Source organism: Scomber scombrus, chromosome 5 (genome assembly GCF_963691925.1).
Source record: "Scomber scombrus chromosome 5, fScoSco1.1, whole genome shotgun sequence".
NCBI lineage: Eukaryota > Metazoa > Chordata > Actinopteri > Scombriformes > Scombridae > Scomber > Scomber scombrus.
The window spans coordinates 5390793-5416769 of NC_084974.1; the positions used below are offsets into that span (position 1 = coordinate 5390793).

The window sequence follows — 25977 nt, forward strand, 5'->3', positions numbered from 1 at the left end:
GTCTCCATCCACACACACACACACACACACACACACAGTTAGGAAAACCCCTTTGGTTGAGCAGCTCTTCAACAACCACTGCCGCTCCCTCCTTCCTCTACAGCTTACAGTTTTTTTGTTTAACGAGCAAACACTTTGAATGCAAAATGAAACTCTGAAGTGTGTGGTATCCTATAAACACACACACTCTGGCACGCATTGGAACACACATCAGAAAAACCAATTCTTTACACACATCAAATCCTCTCGGAGCTGAAGTCTTTCCCTCAGTGATAAATGTCAGCCTCCTTCCTCCTGAACAGATATCGATGGTTATTTGGGCTTATTTCTCCAATCTGTTGTTCACCTCAGAGCGGAGATGGAATCCATTTCTGCCTGGTTGGCAGCGAGGGTGACTGTAGGACAAGGTAATTTGGCTGTCTGGCACCCCGTAGTATCTCTCTCTGTCTGAGCTGCTGAGCTATCTCAGCCCCTATTTTCAAAGTTGACCTTAAACAAACAAGTGCGGCAGACACACACACACACACACACACACACACACACACACACACACACACAAAACCCCCTCGGCTTTCTGCTCTCTCTGAGACACACAAACTGGTCCTCAGCTGAAATGAAACAAAGTTTAGACGCCCTGAGCGGTTGTTAAGTTTGATCTGGCTTCGGCAAACAATCTCCTGAGGATGTAAAAAAAAAAAAAAAAAAGAAGAAAGAGGACACATAATACAAACCTTTTATTTTTTTCTGTTGCTTCAGTTTACATCTTATATCTTATATATATATTTTCAGATTTCAACAGTAATTCAAACACCGAACATTTCATCTCTTCAATAAATGAATGTCCTGCGAAATTTTTTGCACTCCTCAGGACAAAGATTTGAAGAAATGTAGTGTCAATAGTGTGTTGAGGAGTGTAGTGTCCAAACGAGGACCCGCCCGTGGAAATAGGACAGATCCGATTGGCAGTCGAGTAAACATAGATCTAATTTCAGAACGCTAGGATGTCCAGGATGGTCTAAATTCAAAAATAAACCAGCCTTGGACTCTACAGATGTGTCAATCAATGTGAGGAAGATTGTCAAAATGAATCTCTAATCTAAATTAAATACGTATTTTATCTGTAGTGGCTTCAAAGACTCAAAATTCAAGGATCCCAAGCCTTCAGACAATAAAATAAGCCTGTAACTGACGTACCGATAACATTATGAATGTGTCAGGGACTGGAAATACTACGTCAGAGTATACTGCAGTTGGTAACATCGGGATGATATTGCTTAAATACAATAAATTCTGTGGTAAAAGTCAAAGCTGTAGCAGATATTAAAACTCATTTAAGCACGTCAGTATCCAGGCTGGTCAAGCAACACGGTCACTAATGAGTAAAAACAATCCTAAAAGTTAGAAAGTACCTAAAATACATTAAAACAATAAATCAATGTAATATTGTGGCTAATCACAGTAGTTATTGGTGCTGTAAACATTTTAAGGTCGTTTTGGAGAATTGCACAACATGCAGTTTGGCAGAGGAAGAACAAAAGTGCATTTGGGAAGAAAAAAAAAGGAGAGGAATGTCTTCCTGAGATGCAACATACAAGGATTTTTGGAACGAATCTTTAAGACTTCTATAGAAGCACCGTGGCTATTTCTGTTCAATTGTGTTCTTTGTTTTAACCTCTAAAGTGGAAAAGCAGATTTCCTGAAAGTTGCTGCTCGGAGGTGTAATGCATTCCAACTTTCTGTCTGCGGTGGACTGATTCCAAACTTAAGCTCCCAGACTAGTAAGGCACTTTTTGATCTGAAGGCATATGGAATGGTGATTTTAGGGAGTGTGGGCAGTGGCAGCAGCAGCGGCGCACTGAAAAAAATGAAATAACATTGAGGGAATGAACAAGGAGAGTCAGAGGACAATTAGACTGCTCTCTGTACCGTCAGGGTGAAGAACTAGTTGATGGAGTGACAGGGGTGGTTGGTGATTTAAATGAGTGGAGATTTTCCCCCCTGCTAACTTTACTTTGGTACATTCAATCAGTCTCATTGCGTCATGCTTAAAGTTGACTGAACAAATTACATTATGGTGCCTTCAGGTGCTCGTTGGAAATAGGATTTTCTTTTTATCTCTAAGTAGCCAAAATATACAGTATGATATTTGGTCTTCATTTGAACTATTCTTAAAATAGGCTGTGTTTCTGGTTGGACGTTGTTTTTACATTGGTCCATATTGTGCAAGGTAGTGCAGATGGGATCTGCGAGTCAGGTGTGACAAGGGGGTAAAGCACCGGATCAGAACTGCTGAGGTCTGCGGTGATGCTGCTTTTAAAGTGCTCCACACAACATCAGCAGCTGGTGGAGAGACTGCAAAACTCGCCAGCCCTCAGCATATAAGGCACACCTCATTAAAAGTGTTCAAAGGTCGGTGGTGATGACAGGTGTGACACCGTGGATGAGCAGCGTGGGGCCCAGGTCCTGTGTCAGCAGATCCAGCTGGTGTAAGTAGGTGGTGTAGCGCTGGGTGTCAGCTGGGGGGCGGGGCAAGTATAAGAAACGCACAGCAGGGGGTGGCCGGGCCTGCTCCAGGATCAGCTTATTGACAGCTGACACGTAGTCATCGGACAGGCGTGTGGTGTTGCTTGGGAAGCTATTGACATAATCGTCTTCGTCCTCCTCCTCTGTTCTCGGCTTCTTCTCTTCACTGGCGGTATCGAGGGACTGTGAGGACCGTTTCTTGCTCCACTCACCTTGACGCTGCCAATGTAGCGCCACCTGCTGGTCCCACGGCACAGTGTAGACCTGAGCTTTGATTCTCAACTCTTTCAACAGCTGCCCCAGCTTCTCCTCTGAGCCCCTCACGCTACGTCCTTCCTCCACGCAAAGGAAGAGACGCAGAGTAGCTTTGCGCCACGCTCGGACCATGTTGAGGATACACGCCAGCTGTAGCAGGAACAGAGAGCAGGTATCGACGTAGCTAGAGCTGTCTGGACGCAGGAGGTTGACTGGCCAGACGTCAACGTACACAGCTCCCTTCCCCGGAGAGGAGGAGGGCGGTGAAAGGACCTGGGCTCGGTCAAAGTTGTTGAAGTAACGGGCCAGTACCACATTTTTAAGCATCTTCATGGCGTCCGCAATGATTGCTACGTATTCCTGAGGACCCAGAAACTTCCCGTCTCCAGATTCCCCATAATCCTTTCTGTCGCTGGAGCCCCGCAGGGAGGCAAAGTGGAAGAGCGGGGTTTGTTGCTCAACCTCCTGAGAGAGGCACGAGGGATCTGTGGACTGACTGGTACAGAGCGACGGATCGATCAGCTTGTCCTTCGGAAGACAGTCGTCATAGAAACCCAGGACAAGGGTGTTGGGACGCATCCCACCTGGAGCGTAGAAAAAGAAAGAAGAATACGGACAGAGATGAGACCGCGAGTTATAATCTGATTTCTTTATCATTAAATGGATATCTGGAGTAGTTCATTGGAGGATTTCATCTGATGAAGTGAAAGATGGATGTGAAGTAGATGAGCACTGGAGTGGAATCTGGGTGGAAAGTTAAAGAGAAATAAGGGAAAGGACTTAAGGAAAGAGGAGTGGTCTAAGTTAGACGTGAGTGACGGCTTTTCGGAAAAACAATAAGACTGCAAACAACAAGAAAAGAACAAGAAAACCACAGAGTTAGAATCCCATCTAAGTTGTATGGACTACAGCAAAAACTAGAAATGAGAAAACCCCTTGGAAAATGTCCAAAAGTGCAACGGCTGTCTGAAATTATTACTTAAATAAATGGGAATGGTAGCAAAAATGGAAGTGCTAAGATGACTTATAGTTTCACTTTGTGTAAGCACTGAATTTTATTGCATTGAAAGAGTCAGTTTAAGAAGGCAATGAAAGAAATTGAAGAGGCAGTTTGAAAGAAGTTGAAATGGTAAATTGTGTAATTTAAAAGGTGTAGTTTAAAGTTTAAGTTAAAGTACTGTAGGAAACTGAAGTGGCTGCTGAAAGAAAATACTAAAAGTAGCTGAAGGTACTAAAAGTTTCAGTTTCATTGTAAGCATCTAATGAAGTTAAAGCATCACTTTAAGAAGGCAGTGAAAGAAAGTAAAGCGACAGTTGAAACATAATTAATGATAGAAGTAAAAATGGAAGTAACTGAACTGAAAAATGTATTCATAAATACATACAAACACTCCTAAAGCCAATTACTGTATATATAAAATTGGTCTTGACTTTGATGTAGAGGTCTTCATGGGTCCAAAAATATTGGACCTGACCCAAGACGGTCCAACAGAAAACCTACCTGAAACCTGCATAGATCCAAAATGTAGTCAACCCAAACAGAGAGAGTTAAAGTGGCAGTTGAAACATAATAACTGAGAGAAGCTAAAGCCACTACTGTATGTGTAAAATTGGAAAAGTTGTGACTTTGATCTAGAAGTCTTCACAGATCCAAGATGTTGGACCCCACCCAAAATGGACCCCTGGAAAAGCCTACCCGAAGCAGATGTGTGTAAATTCATTTTCAAAAAAGAGAGACCTGACCTGCATAGATCCAAACATAACATAACAGCCTGATGTGCTGCTGCCAGGGTTTGTGTTTTCTCTCTGTTCCGGTCGATTGCATTTTGGATCGGGTCTAGATTGGTTTCTCAGAACCGTGTGGACCCAAGAAGACCTCTACTTCGATATCCCCAGATGGTAAAAATAAAAAACTCAAACAAAAGCTTACACCATCAGAAGAATTTAAAAGATGCTAAGTTTCACTTTTTCATTTTAGTACTTGGATAAGACATAAATCTTAAACCACAGCACAGCATATGAGCTACAGTATGTCCTTACAGACCGATAAGGACATTGTAAATTTATGATGGTGACACTGACCTAGTCCGGAGATGAACAGGAGATGCTGGATACCGTGACGTACAGAATCAGCCAAGGTCAGGTTCACAAAGGATTTGATGTTCAGATGGTCCACCAGAGACAACCAGGAGTCGTACTGGGATTGCAGAGGGTCTGATGGTAAAGTGTCTGGGAGAGAGGAGGTCAAACAAAGTGGTTGTGAGGAAAGAAAAACAGATGACAGTTCAACGGGAGTGTGTTTAGATTCAGAGCAAGTGAAGGAAAGAAAAATATAAGGAAAAAAACTGTGTTTCCCATTAATTATATAGACTGTGGCGGCCCGCCATAGTCTGATTTGTGCTGAGACAGTCTCACAGTGAGCTGAGCATGTCCGTACACTGAGGGCTGAGAGGTTTATTGAGTTTCTAAGACATAACAACCTTTTTTCAAACGAGATATAGGATGAGACGTTATCTTCTTTTGTGCGGATTATATTGTTGAATTACTGAATGAAGACAACTTTCCACCGTCTCTGACTCTGCTGCAGGAGGACTCAGCTCCGCCTCTCTGAGACAGAGGAGAGGAGCAGCTAACGTTAGCCTCTGCTGCTGTTTGCTGTCATTTCTCGTTGCGTCAATCTCCTCTGCTCTCAGAGAGTCTGTTCAATGCAGGAATACAACTACTTTATTCCTCAGGGACAGAGTTGCTCCGTCAGTAAGCGGCTACAGGACACTGTTGTGTTAGCTGTGGTCGAGCGAGCTAGAGAGTGAATGAAGAGAGGGAGTGCTGACAGTAAGAAAGCCGGTGAATCAGATCAATAAAACATTATTTTCTGATTGTTTCACAGTGGTTACGTTCAGCAGCACAAATACACTTCCCCACACACCTCCACTCAACCCTGCAGCTCAGCCTCAAACCTCTGAATGTGAAACACCTGTGTGCTGTTTAAAACACAGCAGCATTATGCTGGTTTGATGGTTCAGTTTTAAAAAGTCTTAATGACAGATCTTTATTTCCATCTGTACAATAAATCAACTCTGATCCTGATCTACTTCTAAAACATCTGGAAGTCGAGTCTTTTATTGAAAAGCAAAGACAGTTAGTTTAGTTATTAGAAGAAACACAATATAGATTAAGGTATTTACTGAAACTATTAAAAAAGTATAGTATTTATATGTTCATAAGTAATTAACGAGTTGAACTTAGATAATCACTTCTGCTTTCTTTGTTTTACAGCGGAAATATGGGCATTGGTCTTTTTTGATTGTTTGATTGTAACATTAATTGAACTGGTAAATGTCTTTCCTGTGCTTTGTGGGTGTGTCATCACCATTCATACCAGTAGTTCAACCACTAGTCAAATTACTAAAGCACACAAAACATGTCTAGATATAACCTCTTAATGTTGCTCTCAGAGTGCACCAGAATGATGCATTTGAGCATCCCTCCGGACCCCCATAGAGGGTCGGACTGAGACCTCACCACCACATTCTCTCAAAATTCTGTGGGAAACACTAAAAAGGTAGATAAACCAACACGGATAAAAGTGGAGAAGTCAGTATGACAGAGCTGGAATTAGAGGCAAAGTGTGAGAAACATACAAGAGTGAGAGGCGCTGAAATGTTGGAGGGTGACAAAGAGAGATGCAAGCACAAATGACAGCACAGACAGAAGGTGAGACAGAGAGAAAGATACAGGAGAGCGCAAACAGGCAAGCAGGTGATCAATCATCCAAAAAAAAAAACATCAATATGTATGTAGAGAGCAAGGCTGAGATCACATCTACAGGCAGTTCATGGATAATCTGCAGTAGTTTGAGCTGTACTAAGACTGCTAGAAAACTGAGAAAACAAATGCATGCACTTCAAACAAAGCAGGAAGTAGATGGGAGCCATTATATGTGGAGTGAGTCCTTCGTATTTCTCAACACAGACCGCTTCATCAGTACTCAAATTAGAGAAGGGCTCTTCACTGGCTAATGAACATATCATTTTTTTTTTCAAATATGAGACACTCAAGTGGATTTGGATTCTGAAGACTCCATTCAGGGCCAGTCCCAGTCTCCCATCAATGCATGAAAAAAAGAAAAAGTCTATAAAAGACAAAAAAAACAGTAAATAACCCTGCTCCTTAAAACCCTGGGAGTGTGTGTCTCTGCAGAGAAGAAAGAGGACGCCTCCAGAGCCCTGTATGTGTGTATGTGTGTGTGTGTGTGTGTGATTACTTCACTGGAAATAAAATGGCAGCAGATGAGCAGCATGCTAAAAAGACTAAATGAAGTGATGCTCGCTGTGAAACTTCTATGTGCAGCAGTAAATCATATTTACTCACCCGTTTGGACAAGTCTCAAATAAGAGGCAACATTACTACTTGTTCCAGTCAAGAGTAGAATAACAAGTTGCTATAATGTTAAAGTTGTGAAGTTGCATTTGCCTCTAAATACCATAATCAAGTTAAATTATCCAAAAACAATATCTCATCACCGTCCCTGATTTGCTTTGCTCATAATTAATGGTCACACTCTCACACTGTGCAGGATTAGACGGGAAATGGTGCAGAAGTAAACTTTCTCTACGTGGAGATGCTGAGAATATTTGATTTGATGTTTGAAGATAGAAAAAAAAAAGAGATTCAATTCAGACTTTAAGGAAAGGTTTTAGGGAAGATAAGCACAGGGTCAGATTGAGTCCTTACTGAGATCTCCCAGCTGGACGTGTCCCAACACGTAGAGGCCGCTCTTCTTGATGTCGTTGATGAAGGTGATGAGACCCACGCTGCTGCGAGGGTTGGAAACCATCAGCAGGACCTGAGGCCTCCAGAACTTGACGTGGTCCTTCCTCACGTCCAGCATCAGCAAGTACTTACGCACCTATGAGAGAGATTCAGGAGAAGTTCTGTTATCATTGAGAAGTATCTGTATGGTCTGTATTCAGAGATGAGATACTGTGAGATTGTGTTTGTCAGCATTCAGACTGGAAACATACCAGTGAGGCATTTCATAATCTTATAAGATACTGCAGGATTTGAATTAAACAAGTAGAAATTGGCAGTATATAGACTTGAACACATGTATGTTTCATGTTTACAGTACACATTCCCATTAACAGATACATGATTTAGTATCATTATTATTTAGAAAGCAATAGAAACTTTTCTCAATCCAGTATTGCTACTGTTACATGTCTGTTAGCATTAGTTTATCTTTATACTTTTTCTGTGTCCTTCATCATAATCATGTTTCTATTCCTTCATTTCTTTGTGATTGAAGGTTTTAGAAATGAAATCTCCAAGACAGACAAAGTACAGCAGCATCAGAGACGAGGACTGGATGAGAGTGATTTGGATAACCTGAATGAAACGGCTCAGAGAGCTAGATAAGTACTTAAAGTAAGAATATAAACAAACTCCTTCAGACATGTTTTTAGAAAAAAATAAACTGCTTTTTAATCTATCAGAAGTATGTGTATTCTTAGTTTGTCCTTCTACCTCATTTAAAAATCAAGAATCATTTAGTATGTCAATATTTTTCATTTCAAAAGTTTTAACTAGTAGATTCAAGATGTCTCCTACTTCACTGAAACGTCTGTTCTTTTTTGTTATTCAAGGGTTGTTTTTTGTTGTTATAAATAATATTAATACTAATGAAAAAGTACAAAAGACAAAAACAAAAAGCAGACAGCACAGACTAAACAGAAGCACAGCATCATCTGTGCAGTGTTCATAATGTGATGATTTCAAAAGTCCATCAGCATCATCCATCAATCCTGAAAGCTCAAGAAAAAAGTCCAGAAAATATACATGAATTATACATGAATACACTGAGAGACAAATGTTCATAACTCAGTGTGTGCTCACATGTGTGTAAGTTCATACTGGACAATGACTGGCTCAAATCTAGTTGTTATGTCACAACTCATGCTTATAGGTAAGATTTAGGTTTAAAGGACAGTTTCACTTTTTTTCAAGTCTATCTTTAAACTATATTCAAGTGCCAACATTGAAACACGTTTTGCTTGCTGCAATCATTTCTCCTGTTCATACTGACCATTAGAAGATCAAATATAGTGTATAACTTCTTAAAGTTAAAAGTTAGTATTTTTTAGTGTGAAGTCCTCTTTGTGTTTCACTTGAATTTGACTAAATTGGACGGCTGGATATAAGCTTCAAATACACTTTGAAATACATTTTTTTTCACAAGAGGCTGTTTTTGTCCTCCACCACTTATATTGTAAGCATATGAAGGGATCTTCTAATGGCCAGTATGAACAGGAGGAATGATTACAGCAAGAAAAAGGTGTCAGTGACTGTGTTTACAGTTCACACTAATATTCCAATATTATATTACAATATCCTGAATTTGATACAGGTCATGTAAACAGGATATTCTGAATGAGGCTTTAATGTGAATGGAGCATTTTCCCAATTAAAACATGTGGGATATGATGATATTCAGGATATAGGGGTATTCTTTGGACATGTATACAGCACATTGAACTTTGAGTCTTCACTGCAGTTTGTGACACGTGGCCTCATGCCTGTTTACGGTCAGCTAAATGCATTGTTCACAAACCAACTAGCCAACAGTTTACAAGGCTGGGATAGAGATGCGTGACAGGCTGGTTGTGTAACGCACCCCTGCGCAGACAAAATGACATATGCTGGAGCATGAAGGCAGACAGGGGAAGGTACTGAGAGGAGAGTGGAGAGCTGGAGAGGGGATTGGTTATCATCCTGACACGCAGCCACGGACTGATGGAGACGACGGCGTGTGACGCACCAAAAACACACAGTAAACATCATGGGACTACCTCGGTACTGGATGTGCCTCTGACTATACATTTATAATATTAGTCATATCAATATCACCAATTAATATCAGGCAGCAGCTTACTAACGTTTTTCACTTTAGTTCTTGTGATTCCTATTCCCACTGGAGCAGAGGGAAGCCCTGAAAACTCTCTGCATGTAAATGGGAATATTAGAGGAATAATCATTTTTCTTTGGCCGTGTAAACAGCTTAGTAGGAATGCTGTAGTTTACTGAATAAGAGCACAACCTGGAATATTCTGTGCATGTAAATATAGTCGCTACTATTACTTTAGGATGGATTTGAAAAATTGTGAGCCTGTTCTTTAAGGGGTGAGAAACTTTTCCCCCCTCCAGCAGATGAATGTGAGAAAAAACACACATTTTTGATTGGAGGGGACGTTTTAAACCTGAAGTGAGACCATTAACTTTTTGAAAGAACACAATCTTCCTCTTACAAATGAAAAGGTGTTCCAAGAATTAGACTCACCCTACCCTACCTTTAATATGCATGCTTCCAATGTGTAGATGCATTTTGTTCAAATTGCAAAAAAACATACCCGTCTATGATTACTTGTGAGAATGCCAGTGTGTATCAGTTTGTATTACAATGCACGATACAACACAACCTGCATTAGAATTCTACTGCTGTGCTGACGAGGTGGCATCAAGGTACCATTAAGCAAATGTAACCATGCGGAACCAAACATTAGACCCAAACCTACAGTCTACCAGGGCTGATTAATACTCAATTTATTCCCTCATTGGAATTAATGATCATTAACTGAGCAACGACATGTCCACCATGTTAAATCTGTGGCTCTCACTGTTGGATTCAACTGTTTGAAGGGTAGGTTTTAAAGGGTGATTCAGTGTTTTTCTTGGTTTTTACACTCTGGAGTGTTCCTTATCAAAAGTGGAGGAGCGCAGGTAAAAACTGCTATCTTAGTGTCACAGGAAAAGTCGTTTCTGACGCCAGCACAGTGGGGATGTGAGGAGAAGAGAGGGAACTTTGTTGAAGTCGACCAATCGCCTCGCAGTTCAAGCAGAAGGGGAGTGAGGGAATAGCGGAGATTTAAGAACTTCTAGCCAATTAAAGCGGTGGCACTCTTTGGCCGCGAGCAACACCCCTTAAATGCAGGAGAGTCATTTAAGGATGACTAAAAATACTTAATATTGACTTTCACTTGAGAACACTTTTAGGGTTTGTTCAAAAGACTTGAGGTAATGATGGGAAATTATAGGAAAAATGAAAAAAAGGTCACTCTTCTGTGTCGATGTAGCAGCTCTGCTTTGAGGTTTAGACTGAAAAGACACAGAAGAATCACGCTGGTAATCGTCGTCTTTATCAATACGAGTTTAGCTCGATTTCCTGAAGTTGCTGAGTGTAACTGTACATGTGCGTCTGTGCATCCATCAATCACAAATGAAGACCGGTGCCGACATTATTACCATCGGAATCGCCGCAACTGTTTTCATGGCGCCGTAATGTCCGGTAATTGCTCTAAAACAATGAAGAAGAAGAAAAAACAAGGTCCCGGAGGTGAAGTCCGACTGCCTCCACTCATCTAATCATCTGTCTCTCTTTATCTCTCCATTTCCTTCTGTCTTCTCATCCATCAGGGTATCATCATTTCTCTGTCGCTTCGGTCTCATCCATCACTTATTTCCTCGATCATTCATCTCCTCTCCCTGCTTATATTTTCTTATAGTCTCTATCTCTCCCCTTCCTCCGATACCATCAGCATTTCTTGCCACGGTTCGTCTTTTCCTCTGTGCTTTTTTCCCCTCCTCTCTCCTAAACACTGTTGTCAGCCGCCTGTTATCTCCCGGTGTGTTTTTGTTATGAGCTGTTGGCTGTTGTGTCTCTCGTCCCTGCTTTCAATGTCACCCAGTTGGCACACGGCCGCTGCAGGAGCGTAAGACGAGTGCGTGTAGGAGATATGTACATGCACACACACACACACGTGGCCTCTCCTATAGGTCTAGACCGACCTTTAAGTGTAATCGATTAAAATCAGACTGAGCTGCTGCTTCCTGCTTTCTGGGGATGTAAGAAACAGAGGAGGAAGAGGAGAGAGGAAGAAAGAGGAAGGAGGAAAAGCGTAATAAGTTAAGTGGTTGTAATAATGTTCTTCCCCCTGACAAGCTGCTGGCAAACCCAACCACCCTCACCCTTTCTGTCCATAACCCCTGCCCGCAGCCTTGGCAACGGTTCCCCTCGGCAACGGGCCCTTTTGGCAACGGTGCCCCCCTCTCCTTGAGAGCAACAGGCTCTACAGATAGAGGACATGGAGAGCTGGATGATGTAAAGCGGTGTCTCTATGTTTGTGAGTGTGTGTGTGTGTGTGTGCGTGTGTGTAATAAATGTAGAGAGCTTTGCAGATGAGAAACATGCAGATGTGTGTATGTGTGTGTGTGTGTGTGTGTGTGTGTGTCTGCTAAGCCTGATATAAATGTGATAGATGGTCGCTGTAGGAATGACAAGGCGGTGTTTTTGTGTGTATACGCGACAGAAGTGGGAGGGGAAAAAATGTGTGTGTTTGTCTGCTAAATGCAAAGTGCTCGGCTGAGGGAGAGGCAGCAGAGATCAGTCTGTGTTTGTGTGTGTGTGTGTGTGTGTGTGTGTGTGTGTGTGTGTGTCTGGGCGTCTCTATAAAGCTGATAGAACGATTGCTTGGCAGACGTACAGGCTCTTGTAAAGCTGAGGGGATGAGATTTTAGTTGCTCTAGTAATGACAAGGCAGTATTGAGAGCGCGTGTGTGTGTGTGTCTGTGTGTGTGTGTGTGAGAGAGAGTGTCAGACCTGGTGGAAAATGAGAGCCTGGCTGATGTAGCCCCAGCTGGAGGTGGGACTGAGGTAGTGAATCAGCAGAAGCAGCAGCAGCATGAAGGCGATGCTGGCTGAGGCGTAGATTGCGTTGATGAGGAACATCATGACAGCGCAGCCCACGATGCCCAAAACACATGTGTGCCAGGTGAAGTACCGAAAGGTGGGCCTGTGACAAAAAAGAAAAGAAGTGGAGACGTTTTAAGCTTTAATATCCCAAACATCATTTTCAGCCGTTGCAAGGCGAGCCTACACGAGCAGACAGAATAATAATAAGAGAGGATGTGAAGCTGGAATTAAAGTCCACAGCAGTACAGTGGAGTAGTCGGATGTTTGCAATATTTATTCACACAAAACAACATGTACAGGATAGATGCATTTATATATAGAAACATGAAATAGTAAGTTGTGGAATCTAATAAAGTGGTGAGATTTGTGTCTATAACTCTTTAATGGGCATGATGTGATTCCTTTTTTCCTACTTTTTTTAAGGGTAAGTTTTTGGGTGTTTTTTTGCTTTTATTTGACAGTATAGCTGGTAGAGAGGCCGACAGGAAACAGAAGAAGAGACAAAAGGAGTTCGACATGCAACAAAGGTGTCCTGTCAGACTCAAACCACTGAAGATTGCATTTATGGTGCATGCGCAGTAACCACTCGGCTACAATATCTGACTCAGCATTAAATGGTTCCTCCTGATGATTCTTATTATTGGTATTTTTCTATATTGGTCTCTCCGCTTCCACACGATCCCACGACCCCCACTGCTAGTTGGCCAGCTGATGACTTCTTCAGATGCTTCATACGGATTAATGCCTCATCTATTCCAGCTAGACCCTAACTGATCAAACTAATATAGAAACAAGATTAACCTGAAATTAAATGACATTATTTTTTGAGGGATTTGATCCTGCTCTCTATTTCTACTACAATTATTGACTTGTTACATCATATGGAATCTTAGGGGTACATTTTGTCTCCAGCTGGTATTATGTGTAGCTTACAATGCAAACTTCAAACATTATATATTTTTGAGGAAAAGCTCTTGATCAGATTTTCTCAAATCAGTGTAAATGAGCTTGATCCAGCAAGATGTATAAAGTCAAGATGCTCCATGTGAGCTATAAAAGAGATGGTTCTGATTAAAGTTCTTTTAAAGAGATTCTTTAGAGGATATGGGAAGGAAAAAAACCTTTTGTTAGTTACTATCTCCCATCTCACACCTCTGAGGAGGGACTTCCCAAATGTCAGTTCTTTAGACTGAGCGGGATTTGACAAACCACAGAGGATTTTAGTAAAGAAGCAGCTGAAATGTAATTAAGATTCTTCCAACATGCTTATCCACCCACCTGGGTTGAAAAAGCCAAAAACAGGAATTTCATAGTGAAGAATTAAAAGCGTAGCAAGAGCGAAGAAATACATTTTCTGTCAGGGTATTACTGCTTATTGACCTTATTCCCACGCTGTTGAGTCCATTTTTAGAACGCGATGGCAGATTGTTTCAGTTGGATCCTGAATCATTTTTATTTTCTATCTTTCTTTTAGTCTCTGAACAGGAAGGTGACACGTCCCAGCAAACATGGGACATCCTCGGGACATTCAGGGGACAATTATGATGTTTTATAGCGTCTTGATGATGAATTCTCACTGCGTTTAATGCAGGCAGGGAGTTCCGGTCCTCTGAAATGAGGCCAACATGGAAGTAACTTAAAACTGCATTCTATCAAAAGGCCACCAGGGGGCGACCGTTTTGGTGTCAAAAGGACTTCCGTCTCTATACAAGTCAATGGAGAATTCACCAACTTCTCACTTGATTTCTAACCTCAGTAAACGTTTTCAAAATGTGTTTATGGTCTCAATCGCTAGTTTAAAGCCTTCTTCAATGCAGTATGATGTTCATTTGTGAAATTTTGGCCTCCCTGATTTTATATTTCACGATAAAGCAGGGTATGCCTTAGGGCGTGGCTACGTCGTGATTGACAGATTGATTGGTTCACAGGTTCAGGAGGGCGCCTCATGCCCCTCCTGATGCCCATATAAGTAGAATCCATGTTTTTATTTTTCCCGGCATGCACCTGAAATTTTCAAGATGGCGCTGCTCAGATACTATTGGCCTCCGAGCAGCAGTCCACAAACCAATGGGTGACGTCCCGGATGTTACGTCCATTTCTTATATACAGTCTATGGTTTAATGTCTTTTAAGTAAAATATTTCAGCAGCTATTTCACAAGACAGAGGGACAGAGACACCCGCAGACATTTTACCAACACCGAGACAATATTTTAATCTTTCATGCTCGGATTATTGCAGCTGACTTTTTTTACTCACCTCAAAAAAAAAAAAAAGTCAATCGATTGGCTCTAGACCTTTCACAGTTCAGCTGACAGGCTTTTAACCACAACACAGAGATCTAATCTAATCACACATGTTTTAGCCTCTATACCCCAGCTCTCAGTGTGTTTTAGAAAGTTTTTAAGATCATACTGATGACTTTTAAGGCTCTTCACGGCCTCCCTTCCTGTGATATCTCTCTTATATCTCATCTTAGTACTGTAAGAGGTCTTTGGTCAGAGGTCTTTTATCTGAAGCAGAGGCCTGGCTGAAAACTAGAGGGGACAGAGTGTTTGCAGTCAGGAGCGCGATGCTCTGTATAGATCTGCCTGAGGAAATCAAGTTGGCTTAGTCAGCGCTTTCTTTAAAATCTCTTCTTAAAACACATTTTAACTAAAAGCCTTTACGGATTTGACTTGAGTTGTGTTTTCTTTGACCTGTCTTTTTATTTCTTTCACTAAAAGGGTTTTAGTTGTTTTTAAAAACCTAATGATTTAATGACTTCTCAGTTTTATCTTGCTGCCTTTTTGGCACACTTTGTAACGTGGAATTTGGAAAGTGCTCTATAAATGAAGATCAGTATCATTACTAGTATTATAACGGGCTGCTACACCACTGTGAACATTTTCTGGGCTTCACTGGACAGTTTCAATCTCACATGATCTTCTTCACTGAGTCTTTTCCATCCTGATGGGAATATAACTCTCTAAAAAAAACTTAATACACTTAATAAATGTCATTTGTTTGGAAATGTAGAGAATTAAGGCGGTCATATTCACAGACAGAGTTACATATCAGCTATGATAATTAATGTAATAAAGACATCATTATATGGTAGTCCTGCAGTAAATTATTATTTAATGCGGATCACAATGTTAGAATTTTTGTTGTGACCGTCACAGCTGTTACCTCAACTCCACTTTCATTCAGCTCCAGGCTAATTTCCCTGCAGTTATTAAACAAACATCCTCTTCAGTCAGTGTTGCTGATAGTCTACTTGTGACCTCTTGCTTGGCTTTTGACATCATTATTGTTATTTCTCTCCCTCCAGTCCAACACTATATCATTTTTACAGTGTTTGTAGCTGATGCAGCAGCAGTTCAGGCAGTAGCCCTCTGGCCCTTTTATACTACTGTACGATAAAACCACTGTAATCTGAATACTAATTAACGGCACATGTCGGCTGATGTCACCCGTGCAAATAGACTCAAGAGACGCACGCATCCGCCACAATAATAGGGAGGTGTAAGCTTAATTGAAAAGTTGCATTGGCAAAGTAAACAAAGCACTTTTTAATGAAACTTTTACACCAATATACATTTCATTAGCCATTGTTGCAATAAAATGTGTTTTTGTAAAGGTCAGATTTTAACCAGTGATGCCTCAGACTAACGGTAATGACCTCAACTTAAACACACACGCACACACACACACACACACACAGAGTTATAGGGCCATGTTCTAATGTGTGCTTGCAAAACAAAAGTAGAGTTAATGCGAGAAGTAGAGTAATTAACACAAACACCACGCGTCGATAATCATCTACCGCTGCAGACTGCTGTGGAGTTCACTGTGCGTAGGTTTGAATTCCTATATGGATGTGTGCTTTAGTTTAATTTACCGCACATATGTACCTGTTAAAACATCCCGCGTGTGCTGTTTAGGTTTAAATGAAGGGGTCGTGGAGTTAGGAGTATGTATGCAGCATATGGAGGCGTTCACGTTTTTGGAGGATCATGTAATTGACCTCAATATCCCTTGCAATAACCGCCGCCTTTTAGATAAACAGCCATTAAAATAGTCCCAGCTGTAATTACACAATTCAGCTGGATGGGCTTCCTCCACAGCTCCACGAGCAGATTTGAGGCTGCTGTTAAAATGGGAGAAAAAAAGAGCAATGCTGAAAGCTACGCAGCACGGAGGTGCCAATGTATCGACTACACCACCAGGATGCGAAATTAGAAGAGAAGAGAAAGAGCAATCGATGGACAGAGACAGAAAGAAACAGTCTTTGGCCTTCCTGTTGGTCAACTTTTCTCCCTCGATAGGTGAGGGTTGATGGAAAATGTGAGCGGGTCTGAGGTTAGAAACTTGAAAGTGAATACTTTTAAAGATCAAAGCTTCTGACAGCCAATATTTTTGCGCTAATATTCAAGAGTCCCATCCTGTATAACTGAGTAGTTACAGCCCGACTGACACTGAATCTCTGAGGTCTACGTCGATATTTATACCTCCGATAATGAGATTCAAAGTTCCTTCTGGACTGTGGAAACAGCAGCTACCAGAACGATCTGACCTCAAATGAGTTGGCTGTTCTGGTCCTCATCAGCAGATGGAGGTTGCTCAATTGCCACAGAACTGGAGATGTTCAAATTTCAAACAATTCTGTGCAGCTCTATGAGGAGTCATGTTCTAAAGTTCGAAGGTTTTGAGCTCAGAAACAGTAGTTGACCAAAAAAACAAACCTTTTACCTCAAGCAAGTTTTTTCTTCTACATGGTTTCTTAAGTGCTGTGGTTGCAGTGGGTGGTGGGTTGGAGGCGGGGGGGGGGAGTGTCAATACACTCAGACGTTATTAAGAATAAAAGTGAAACAGATACGCTCACTGATGAAGTAAGCGCTATGACCTGAAGTAACCCTTCACATTTGTGTGAGTGATGGCACTGTGCGTCATTAGAAGTAATAATCTCAAAGTAATATGAGTAAAATAAGGCTTCAGGTGAAGGAAGTTAAACTGCTGGTGGTGTAAAGGGTTGGGTCTGAATCTTATCTTATCTTTATCTTCTTCATGCTTTTATCAATCTGGTTCTTTATAGATGTTCTTACTGGTTCTTTTCATTACTAAATAATTGTTGTTTTAATTACTATTTAAAACAAATCAGAGCAGGATTAGAGTTGATTTATTTTTTAAATGTAATGAATATAATTATTGTCTCTAGGCAAGGCAAGGCAGCTTTATTTATATAGCGCATTTCATACCCAGGGGCAACTCAACTCTAGAGCAGCAACAGTAATAATCCCAGCAGCAGAATCATTATATACTGTGAACTCAATATCTCATTGGAAAAGTAAAGTGTCACTTAAATATATAATATTATTATCAAAATATCAAGTGAAGTAGAAAGAATGCAGAACATCTGTCACTATCAGTCATTGCCCCTGTACTTCCTCTGCTGCTGCTGCTGCTGGGGCGGGGTGGGCTGCCAGTAGATACGTTTACAAGAATTTGACTGGTTTTAATATATGTTACAAACTCGGCTAAACTTTCCTTTTAGCTTGTTAATAACAATTTGCTCTTAGACTAACTAGTAAGCTGTGGTTGTGTAAAACATGCCAGCAGTAGATGAGAGACTGCGGGCAAAGTGGTTGAAAATGTCACTTTTCTCCATGTTGATGCTTGTTGAACAGGTAGTACTTACTGGCTTTTTACTCCAAAAGCTTTTATTGCAATTACAGTACTTCGTCTGGTTCACTGTCTAGTATGTGTGTATGTGTGTGTGTGTGTGGAGCAGCTGAGAGCCCCGCCCTCAGTAAAACACAGAGAGCAGGTGAGAGGACAGAGAAGCTAGCTTGACTGTAAATGATAGCAAACGTGGTGGAGAACTCTCAGCATGGTCATTTCTGCTCAAGGCGCTGTGAATAAACGCTTGGGGCTGCACCCAAGTCTGATAATGTTAGCGACCCTGCCTCCAGGTCCATGTAGTAGCTGTTTGACCAGGTCAACATACTGGTTAAAAGCTTCAACAGTGAATAAACCGACTCATCAAGATGGATGAAAGTTCTTAGAGTTGCTCAGAAATAAAGCTCCAGAACAGCTAAAAACAGACCCTGAGGTGAGACTGCTCTTAAAATCCAACACCAACATACTGGCTTTTACATTTGGAGAATTGTGATGAAGATGTTTGCTAAGTAGGATGATTTAATGTTGAAAAATAAACTCTGTTAGTGCTCTCTGGTGGAAAATGATGCATAACGGTGATGCTGTTTTTACATTTCCGGATTAATTCCAAATAAATTCCAGGGTAGAGAAGAATCTAGGACCACATAGGACACTGAAAGTCACAACTGAATGTCATAATGAATTGAGTGGGATGGTTAGCATCTCTTTAAGACGGTTGGACATTCCTGAAACTTCTGAGTGAAATCTTGTCACCACACTGGAGTGATTCTCCGGTGAGACCTCGTTGAGAGCAGGCAGGGAGCTGAATCATATTAAAAGGTGGATGATGCTGAAAGTCACCACTGATACAGTACTTAACTTTTAAAAGACGGCCAGGATCACACTGATGTATCACTCCTGTTCCCACTGTTGCACCGCAATGGCCTTCTGTCTTTAAACTTTGCTTTTATTTCTACTTGACTTGATCACTTGGCCCACAATTCTCTCATCTTATCCCTTCCTCCATCCCATTGGAGAGCGGGTGTAATTACGATAAAAGCTCGCCCACTCGGTCCGCCTTCCCCCACCCATCTCTTTTGTCTCTCTGGTCCCTTTGTCATTAGCGGCGACGGTCCCTCCGTACAATCACCTCACTCTCACCCCTTCTCTCTTGTTATCCAGGGACTGATGTCACTTAGCTGACACAGCAAAAGCAGCTTGAAATAATCGCCGCCAAGACATAAAAAATAAAAAAGAGAGCAAAGAAACAGGGAGCGATCAAGATTGAGAAAGGAGGCCCGGCCTTTAGCCAAAAGACACGTCATAATTAAGGGAGAGCGGGGACAGAAACTTTATCCTTACTCTCCCTCACACACATACACCCACATACGCAGGGTGGCTGCCAGGAGATGACAGGTTCTATAAGTGAGAGGTCAGCGAGTGTATGAGACATTACGTCAGTAGAAGCTGAGCTGACCTTAAGAACTCTCAGATCACTTGTTATTGAATCAACCTCAAACGACATGATCTTTAATCCACCTGAATGTAACTTTATAAGAGCTGCCTGAAAAAAGCTGCACGATGGGATCAACCTCGGGTCATCCTACTATCTGATTACACAACATAATAAAGGACTAGTGTCACTTGTACCACCAAGAACTATTAGTCAAAGGCTCAACAAAGTTTGCAAAATCCTCTAGTACACTATACATAATAAAAATCATCAAAAATGAAAATCTGATGAATTTCTTATCCGATTACAATCTAACTCTATTTGTGAGAAAACTGACAAAAAATAGACTTGGGAATACTGCAACCACTAAGTACTTGAAGCTAAGCAAGATTAATTTGATGATGAAATTACTAATGGTGTTTCAATATCCAAACTCTCTAAATGTAACTTTTAAAAACTTTTTTCTAACTTCATAATTATCTAATAGGATAGTGTGTTAAAGTTTGTGACGCACTTTCCAGTAACATGAAATGCACAATGGGTATTCCATAAGGGTCAGTTTTAGATTAATGATCTCCCTCAACAGTGGCATGACATAGAACTGCAAATGTATGCAGATGACACTGTTGTGTACAACTGTGATGGAAAGGCTCAAACAGTGGCCTGATCAATCATGTCTTAGTTTAAATGTTAAAAAGACAAAAGGTATGTTTTTTTTTTTTACTAAAATCACGATACAACCTCAGAAGGTGGATATTTTCATCAACAGTAAAAGGATTGACATAGTCACTGATTTTAAATATCTTGGCATGATATCAGATCCAAATTAAAACATGTTATAAATGTTAAAAACGTTTAGTACAACCTTAATACACATCAGACACGGTCTCTCTAGATGCCGCCAAGATTTCGGGTTGGTGAGACAGCAATAAGACCTCTTGAGTTGTTACATAAACTCTAAAAACACTGGACTAAAAGCCAATGCATTACCATCACTGTAGGATATCTTCAATATGAGATGCAATATAAGTACCATATCGTCACACTGCATTTAGACAGTCAGCATTTTCTTTAAACACCTCAACTCATTGGAATGCCTACCTGACGACATGAAGAGCTGCAGCTCCTTCACTACTTGTAAAACGAAATAAAAAAGTTAACTAAACTCTATTAACTCTGTAACCACTGATTTTAGATTCATTGATTTTAATTGTCACTTTAGTTGACAATGTGTGATGTGCTACTATGTGTAACTTTGTGTTATCCTGAAGTATTTCATATCCTTTGAACTATGCCTAATCTTTATTATTATTTATCCTTTATATATGTTTTTTTTTTTGCTAGTACTGTTTGTCATTGTGCTGTAATATGGTTTCATTGTGACAAGGGACTGCAAAAAACTAGCTGCAATGGCAACATTTATGTTTAAATCTGTACACAGTCCCATTAAAATAAAATGAAATAAATTCACAGGTTATTGCATTATATGTTGTCTGTGATAAACAGCAGCATCATCTTTTAGCATCTCGTCTCTTCTCCCTCTGTGTATATAGTAAGGCAAAGGCTATTTGCACCCTTCTTGGTGCAAATATCAATGTATGCTATTTGCGCCCCAGTACAATTAGAAGTGGATGCTATTTGTACCCTGGTATATAAAGCAAAGTGTTCTATTTGCACCCGTCTTGGTGCAAATATCAATGTATGCTATTTGCGCCCCAGTACAATTAGGAGTGCATTAAGTACCCTGCGGGACTGAGTGTCGGAGGGGAGCGCCTGGAGATGCGGAAGACTCCCGTATCCCACCGGGACAGCGGGATAAATATACGTCACTGTTCTCTTCTGTATATCATATAATAATTTCTATCCGGTGAGATCTATCACTTCTCGGCGTGAAAAATGTCAGGTGTGGCGTGTGAGCGTGAGAGCAGCTTGAAATGCATGTCTCAGGGCCAATGCCTGAGACTTCAGAGGTCTGTAATGTATTTGGTATCCATGGCAACCATAGACTTGTCTGTCAAGATTTGATTTCCATCATATTACAAACTGGAGGTTGTAAATTCAGATATTTTCGGGTTGTATGCATTTACTTAACAAAGTTATGAAAATGTTTTTATGAGTTTTTTCCACTGAAAACATTATCAATATATAACTGCTGCTGCAAAGACTCGAACCCGGGTCTCCAGCACTAACGATGGACACGCTACCCATTACACCACCGCTTCGGTTCTACGTAGTGACGTGACAGCCCAATATGTTTGCTAATATGGAAGATAGACATTGGCGACAAATTAGTTCTAACTTACAAACTGACACTTGTATGCATTCACTGAGGAAAGATTATGAAAATATAAAACAACTTTTCTGCCAGAAATGTCTTTAGAACAAACATTAGAGATGAAACCTTTCTAAATTCGCCCTTTCGTGCTGGCGTGGAAGATGAATGTCCGCCATGTTTTCACGTTGTTATACGTCTAGGGTGCAAATAGCTCAGCTGTGTGGCCGAGGCTATTTGTACCAGGGGTGCAAATAGACACTCCGATATAGTATTCTCAAATGTGGCCTTGTGTGTGTGTGTGTGTGTGTGTGTGTGTGTGTGTGTGTGTGTGTGTGTGTGTGTGTGTGTGTGTGTGTGTGTGTGTGTGTGTGTGTGTGTGTGTGTGTGTGTGTGTGTGTGTGTGTGTAATCCCAAAGTCACATTTTCTAAAACTTTTCACTTTGCATAAAACAATTAAAAATATTATTACACTTAATATTTACTTAATATTATACATTGTGATTTATATGCTACTTTACATTTTATCTACTCAGTCTTTTAATTCTGTTTTACTTCTGTCAGCATGTCCGTCCATGAAAAGGGATTGCTCCTATGTCAGTCTTCAGTTAGGTTTCTACCTTTGTTTTTCCTTATCTGAACTAGTATAATAGGTGTTAATGTTTTACAGAGTTTAGAGCTTTATGAGACTGAGGCTATGGTTAGCCAGTGTTCTGCTATTTTTATTTGGCATGGTAGCTGATATATAAAATAGACAAGCAGCAACTACCAAGCTGAAGCTAATGTGGAAAAACCTTTAAATGCAATGTGATGAATGACCACTAGGTGCTATAGCTGACTTCCATTCAAAAAGCATCTCTAGATGTACTGAGACAGCTTTTTTTTAGTAAGTCATTCTTGTCTCAATCTCTCAATTCAGGCCCTCTAATAAGTATGCCGGTGTTCATTTTGGAAATTACTGATCTGCTAATAAGATAAAATCGTATAGCAGCTTTGACGTCTGCTATGTGGTGATCGATTGACAGCTGTGATTGACAGTTGACTCACCTGCTGCTCTCCCTGGCTCAGGGACTCGCACTGAGTTGGACTACTGTTGCAATATTTCAGTGAGTTTAATCTACTAATGATATCTGCCCTGTTAGCACAATTAAGCTAAAGTTACAAATGTTGGCCTGAGTGGACACCACTTCCAGTATTCACAGTAAGCTAGCATTACCGATTTCATCACGATTAGGGAGATGAGCTAAAGTTAACTTTCAAATCCAGGCAGATACATACAAACTAATTTTGAACAGATAAACACAGCAAAAACAGAATCTATGTGATTATGTGGACTGTGCAAAAAAACTCAACAGATAAGTATGGACATTAACTGTGAACACCAGACCAAAACCAGTCACAGCACAGATCGGGAAAGGGTTGAAAGGTTCAACCAGGAGTTGATTTACGACCAGCTGTTAGCACATGATGACAGTTCCATACTCAGGTCACATGATAATAACTGAACCGTCTCCATGGCAAATGTGAAAACTCCAGCCCATATGGCTGAAAGCTCTGTAAAATGTCAAGCAAGTAGACCTTGTGTCATTACTTCTTTGTGATAATACAAATTTGAAGGATCAGTAAGGAATATGTTTTCCTCAAATGACCTGACATAAGGAAAAACAGTGTACGGTTAAATACAAACTGACACAGCATCACAACAACATAGAGGATAAATCTGACCAAAAATGAAATGACCAAGCTCTGAATTTATGGTTTGAGCCAGGGCAAACTTTTATCCGCAAAAATCATCAAGTCCCACCCCTCCATTAACAGATAATGATTCTCTAACATCCTATTTTCTCTCATCTACCAGACGCAGTTGATGATCCATCTGGATTTTTACACACCAATCTCATTTAATAACACGGTCCAGTCAAATCACTCTGACTCATATTTGGACAAAGGACGGCGCCGGCAAAGGACAAAGCCTTTGTTTTTGGGGCTAATGGTTCAGCCGGTCAATTCACACATTATTACAAAGACAATCGAGGTGGCAGCAGAGAATGCAGCAGTAATTTGGACCTCAGATGGCAGTGAGCTGTTAAAAGTAAAAAGTAAGTGTGTGTGTGTGTGTGTGTGTGTGTGTGTGTGTGTGTGTGTGTGTGTGTGTGTGTGTGTGTGTGTGTGTGTGTGTGTGTGTGTGTGTGTGTGTGTGTGTGTGTGTGTGTGTGTTTGTGTGTGTGTGTGTGTCGTTGAGCTGCCAGTTGTTGCTTTTCAATTGTGCAATCTGACTGAAGGTCATCGCCTGTACGCTTTCTACAAACATCCTTTGGCATCAGTGTGGAGCGCTTAGTTGAGTCCTGAATCCAGGCCAGTGACCCTGTGGTACTGTGTGTGTGTGTGTATGTGTTTGTGTGGGTGTGTTTATGCATGTTTAAGCCTTTAGTCCAAGTGGTCAGTGCCCATGAAGCATCAGGGCAGGAAACACAGCTATGGCATGTAATTACTGCTTTGTTACAATGTCTAATAAGTATGTGTCGTAAAGTGGTAAAAAAAAAAAAGTGAGAATAAGCAAATACATATAATTATTTATTGTTTCCTTTTGTTCTCTCAGGCAACTGCCTGTCTTTGACTGTGCCACTGATCAAACCAAATAGCCAATGAAAGGTCACAGTCTTCTAAGTGACCAATCAAAGGAGCTGGACCAATCAAAAGCCTATGACGAGTGAGCGTTGAGCAGATGCAAGCACGTATGGATGGTCAAGCATGAGCCTTGAGGTAAAGCCGTACTGTACCATACTGTAAAGTCATACTGTCTCTCCTTGAGATGGTGAACGCAACTGACCTTGGGTGTGTTTTAAGTGAGGTCAAGGTCAGAGGATATGACTGTCTGACTCCCTAAAATCCACAGATGGATGACTGAGTTTCCTTGTTTGAAGAATATCGAAGCAATTGGCAAAGTCCATATGCCGTAGATGCACTGAGTATGATCATTTATAGGCACAGAGTATTTGTGGTACTATCAGTGAAGAGTTAAAGACTGTCACTTTGATTCTCCTTGGCCGAGCTTCGAGAAACATTTCCAGTGTAAGACATCGTGGACTCCTGTACACTTTCTCTACTGCTGAGTTAACCACTGACAAACAAATTCTCTATAACAGCCCTCGTCACAGCCCCGTGCTCGCAGGCCCACATTGGTGCACGTGGGGCAAATATGCTCCCTCGCTGGGATGCTTTTACACTCGTGGATACTGTTCTGTGCACTTGTGTCACGTGCACATATGCCTGTTTTTTGGTTTTTTTTGTGTGTGGTGTATGTGCTCGGGTTTTGAGACCAATTAAACACCATACACAGCACCCCCTGAGGAACACTCCACACAGCTGGAGCCAACACTGATAAAGCTGTAGCCAACAGAAGCCGCCTCACACAAAATGCTTACACATGATGGGAAACAATCACAGAGCGAGCGCACACACAAACACACACACACACACACACACACACACACACACACACACACACACACACACACACACACACACACACACACACACACAGATATTAGATTCCAAGAGGCAGATGCACTCACACATAAATGATCAGTGGGGGAAAAAACGAAAAATCACCCAGTGTGACTTGGATCTCACACACACACACATCAAATTGCATACCTTCCCTCTCCTGCTGTATCCTGTGAGTGTAAACACACACAAACACACTTAACAAGCAGACATCTTTTCCGCTACATCATAATTCCCGCCCCCTTTCCCCTCCCCTCTCCTACACAACAGTAAATTTAAGGGAAAGGGAAATATTTCTGCTAAATTAGTTATGCTAATTACAGAGCAGTTCTCAGGGGGAGAGATGGCGCTAAATGGCTTTTAATTCTTTTCGCCTGGAAAGAGACGTGGGAGAGAGCCAGACAGAGAGCGGAATGAGAGAAGCAGAGAGCACGAGCGAGGAGGAAAGAAAAAAATAAAAAGTTAAAAAAAATAAATAAATAAACAAACAACTAAGCAAACACACACAAACAACTGGCGCTAAAATTTGCCCGGTGACACAGCAACAATACACAAAACAGAATTAACAACTCAAGGCGGCCGGC

At 41.1% G+C, this 25977-nt stretch overlaps 1 protein-coding gene across 1 annotated transcript in view; it reads right to left on the bottom strand.

Annotated features, from left to right (window-relative positions):
* Positions 1-719: 719 nt before the first annotated feature.
* The window catches only part of zgc:153039 (uncharacterized protein LOC767698 homolog), a 67569-nt gene continuing 42311 nt past the window's right edge, over positions 720-25977 (bottom strand). Inside the window, exons 10-13 of the mRNA XM_062419422.1 lie at positions 12431-12623; positions 7513-7687; positions 4861-5007; positions 720-3362 (exon numbers count right to left, since the gene is read on the bottom strand). Of these exons, the coding sequence (XP_062275406.1) occupies positions 2404-3362; positions 4861-5007; positions 7513-7687; positions 12431-12623 (1474 nt within the window). The 3' untranslated portion in view covers positions 720-2403. The remainder of the gene's footprint in view (positions 3363-4860; positions 5008-7512; positions 7688-12430; positions 12624-25977) is intronic.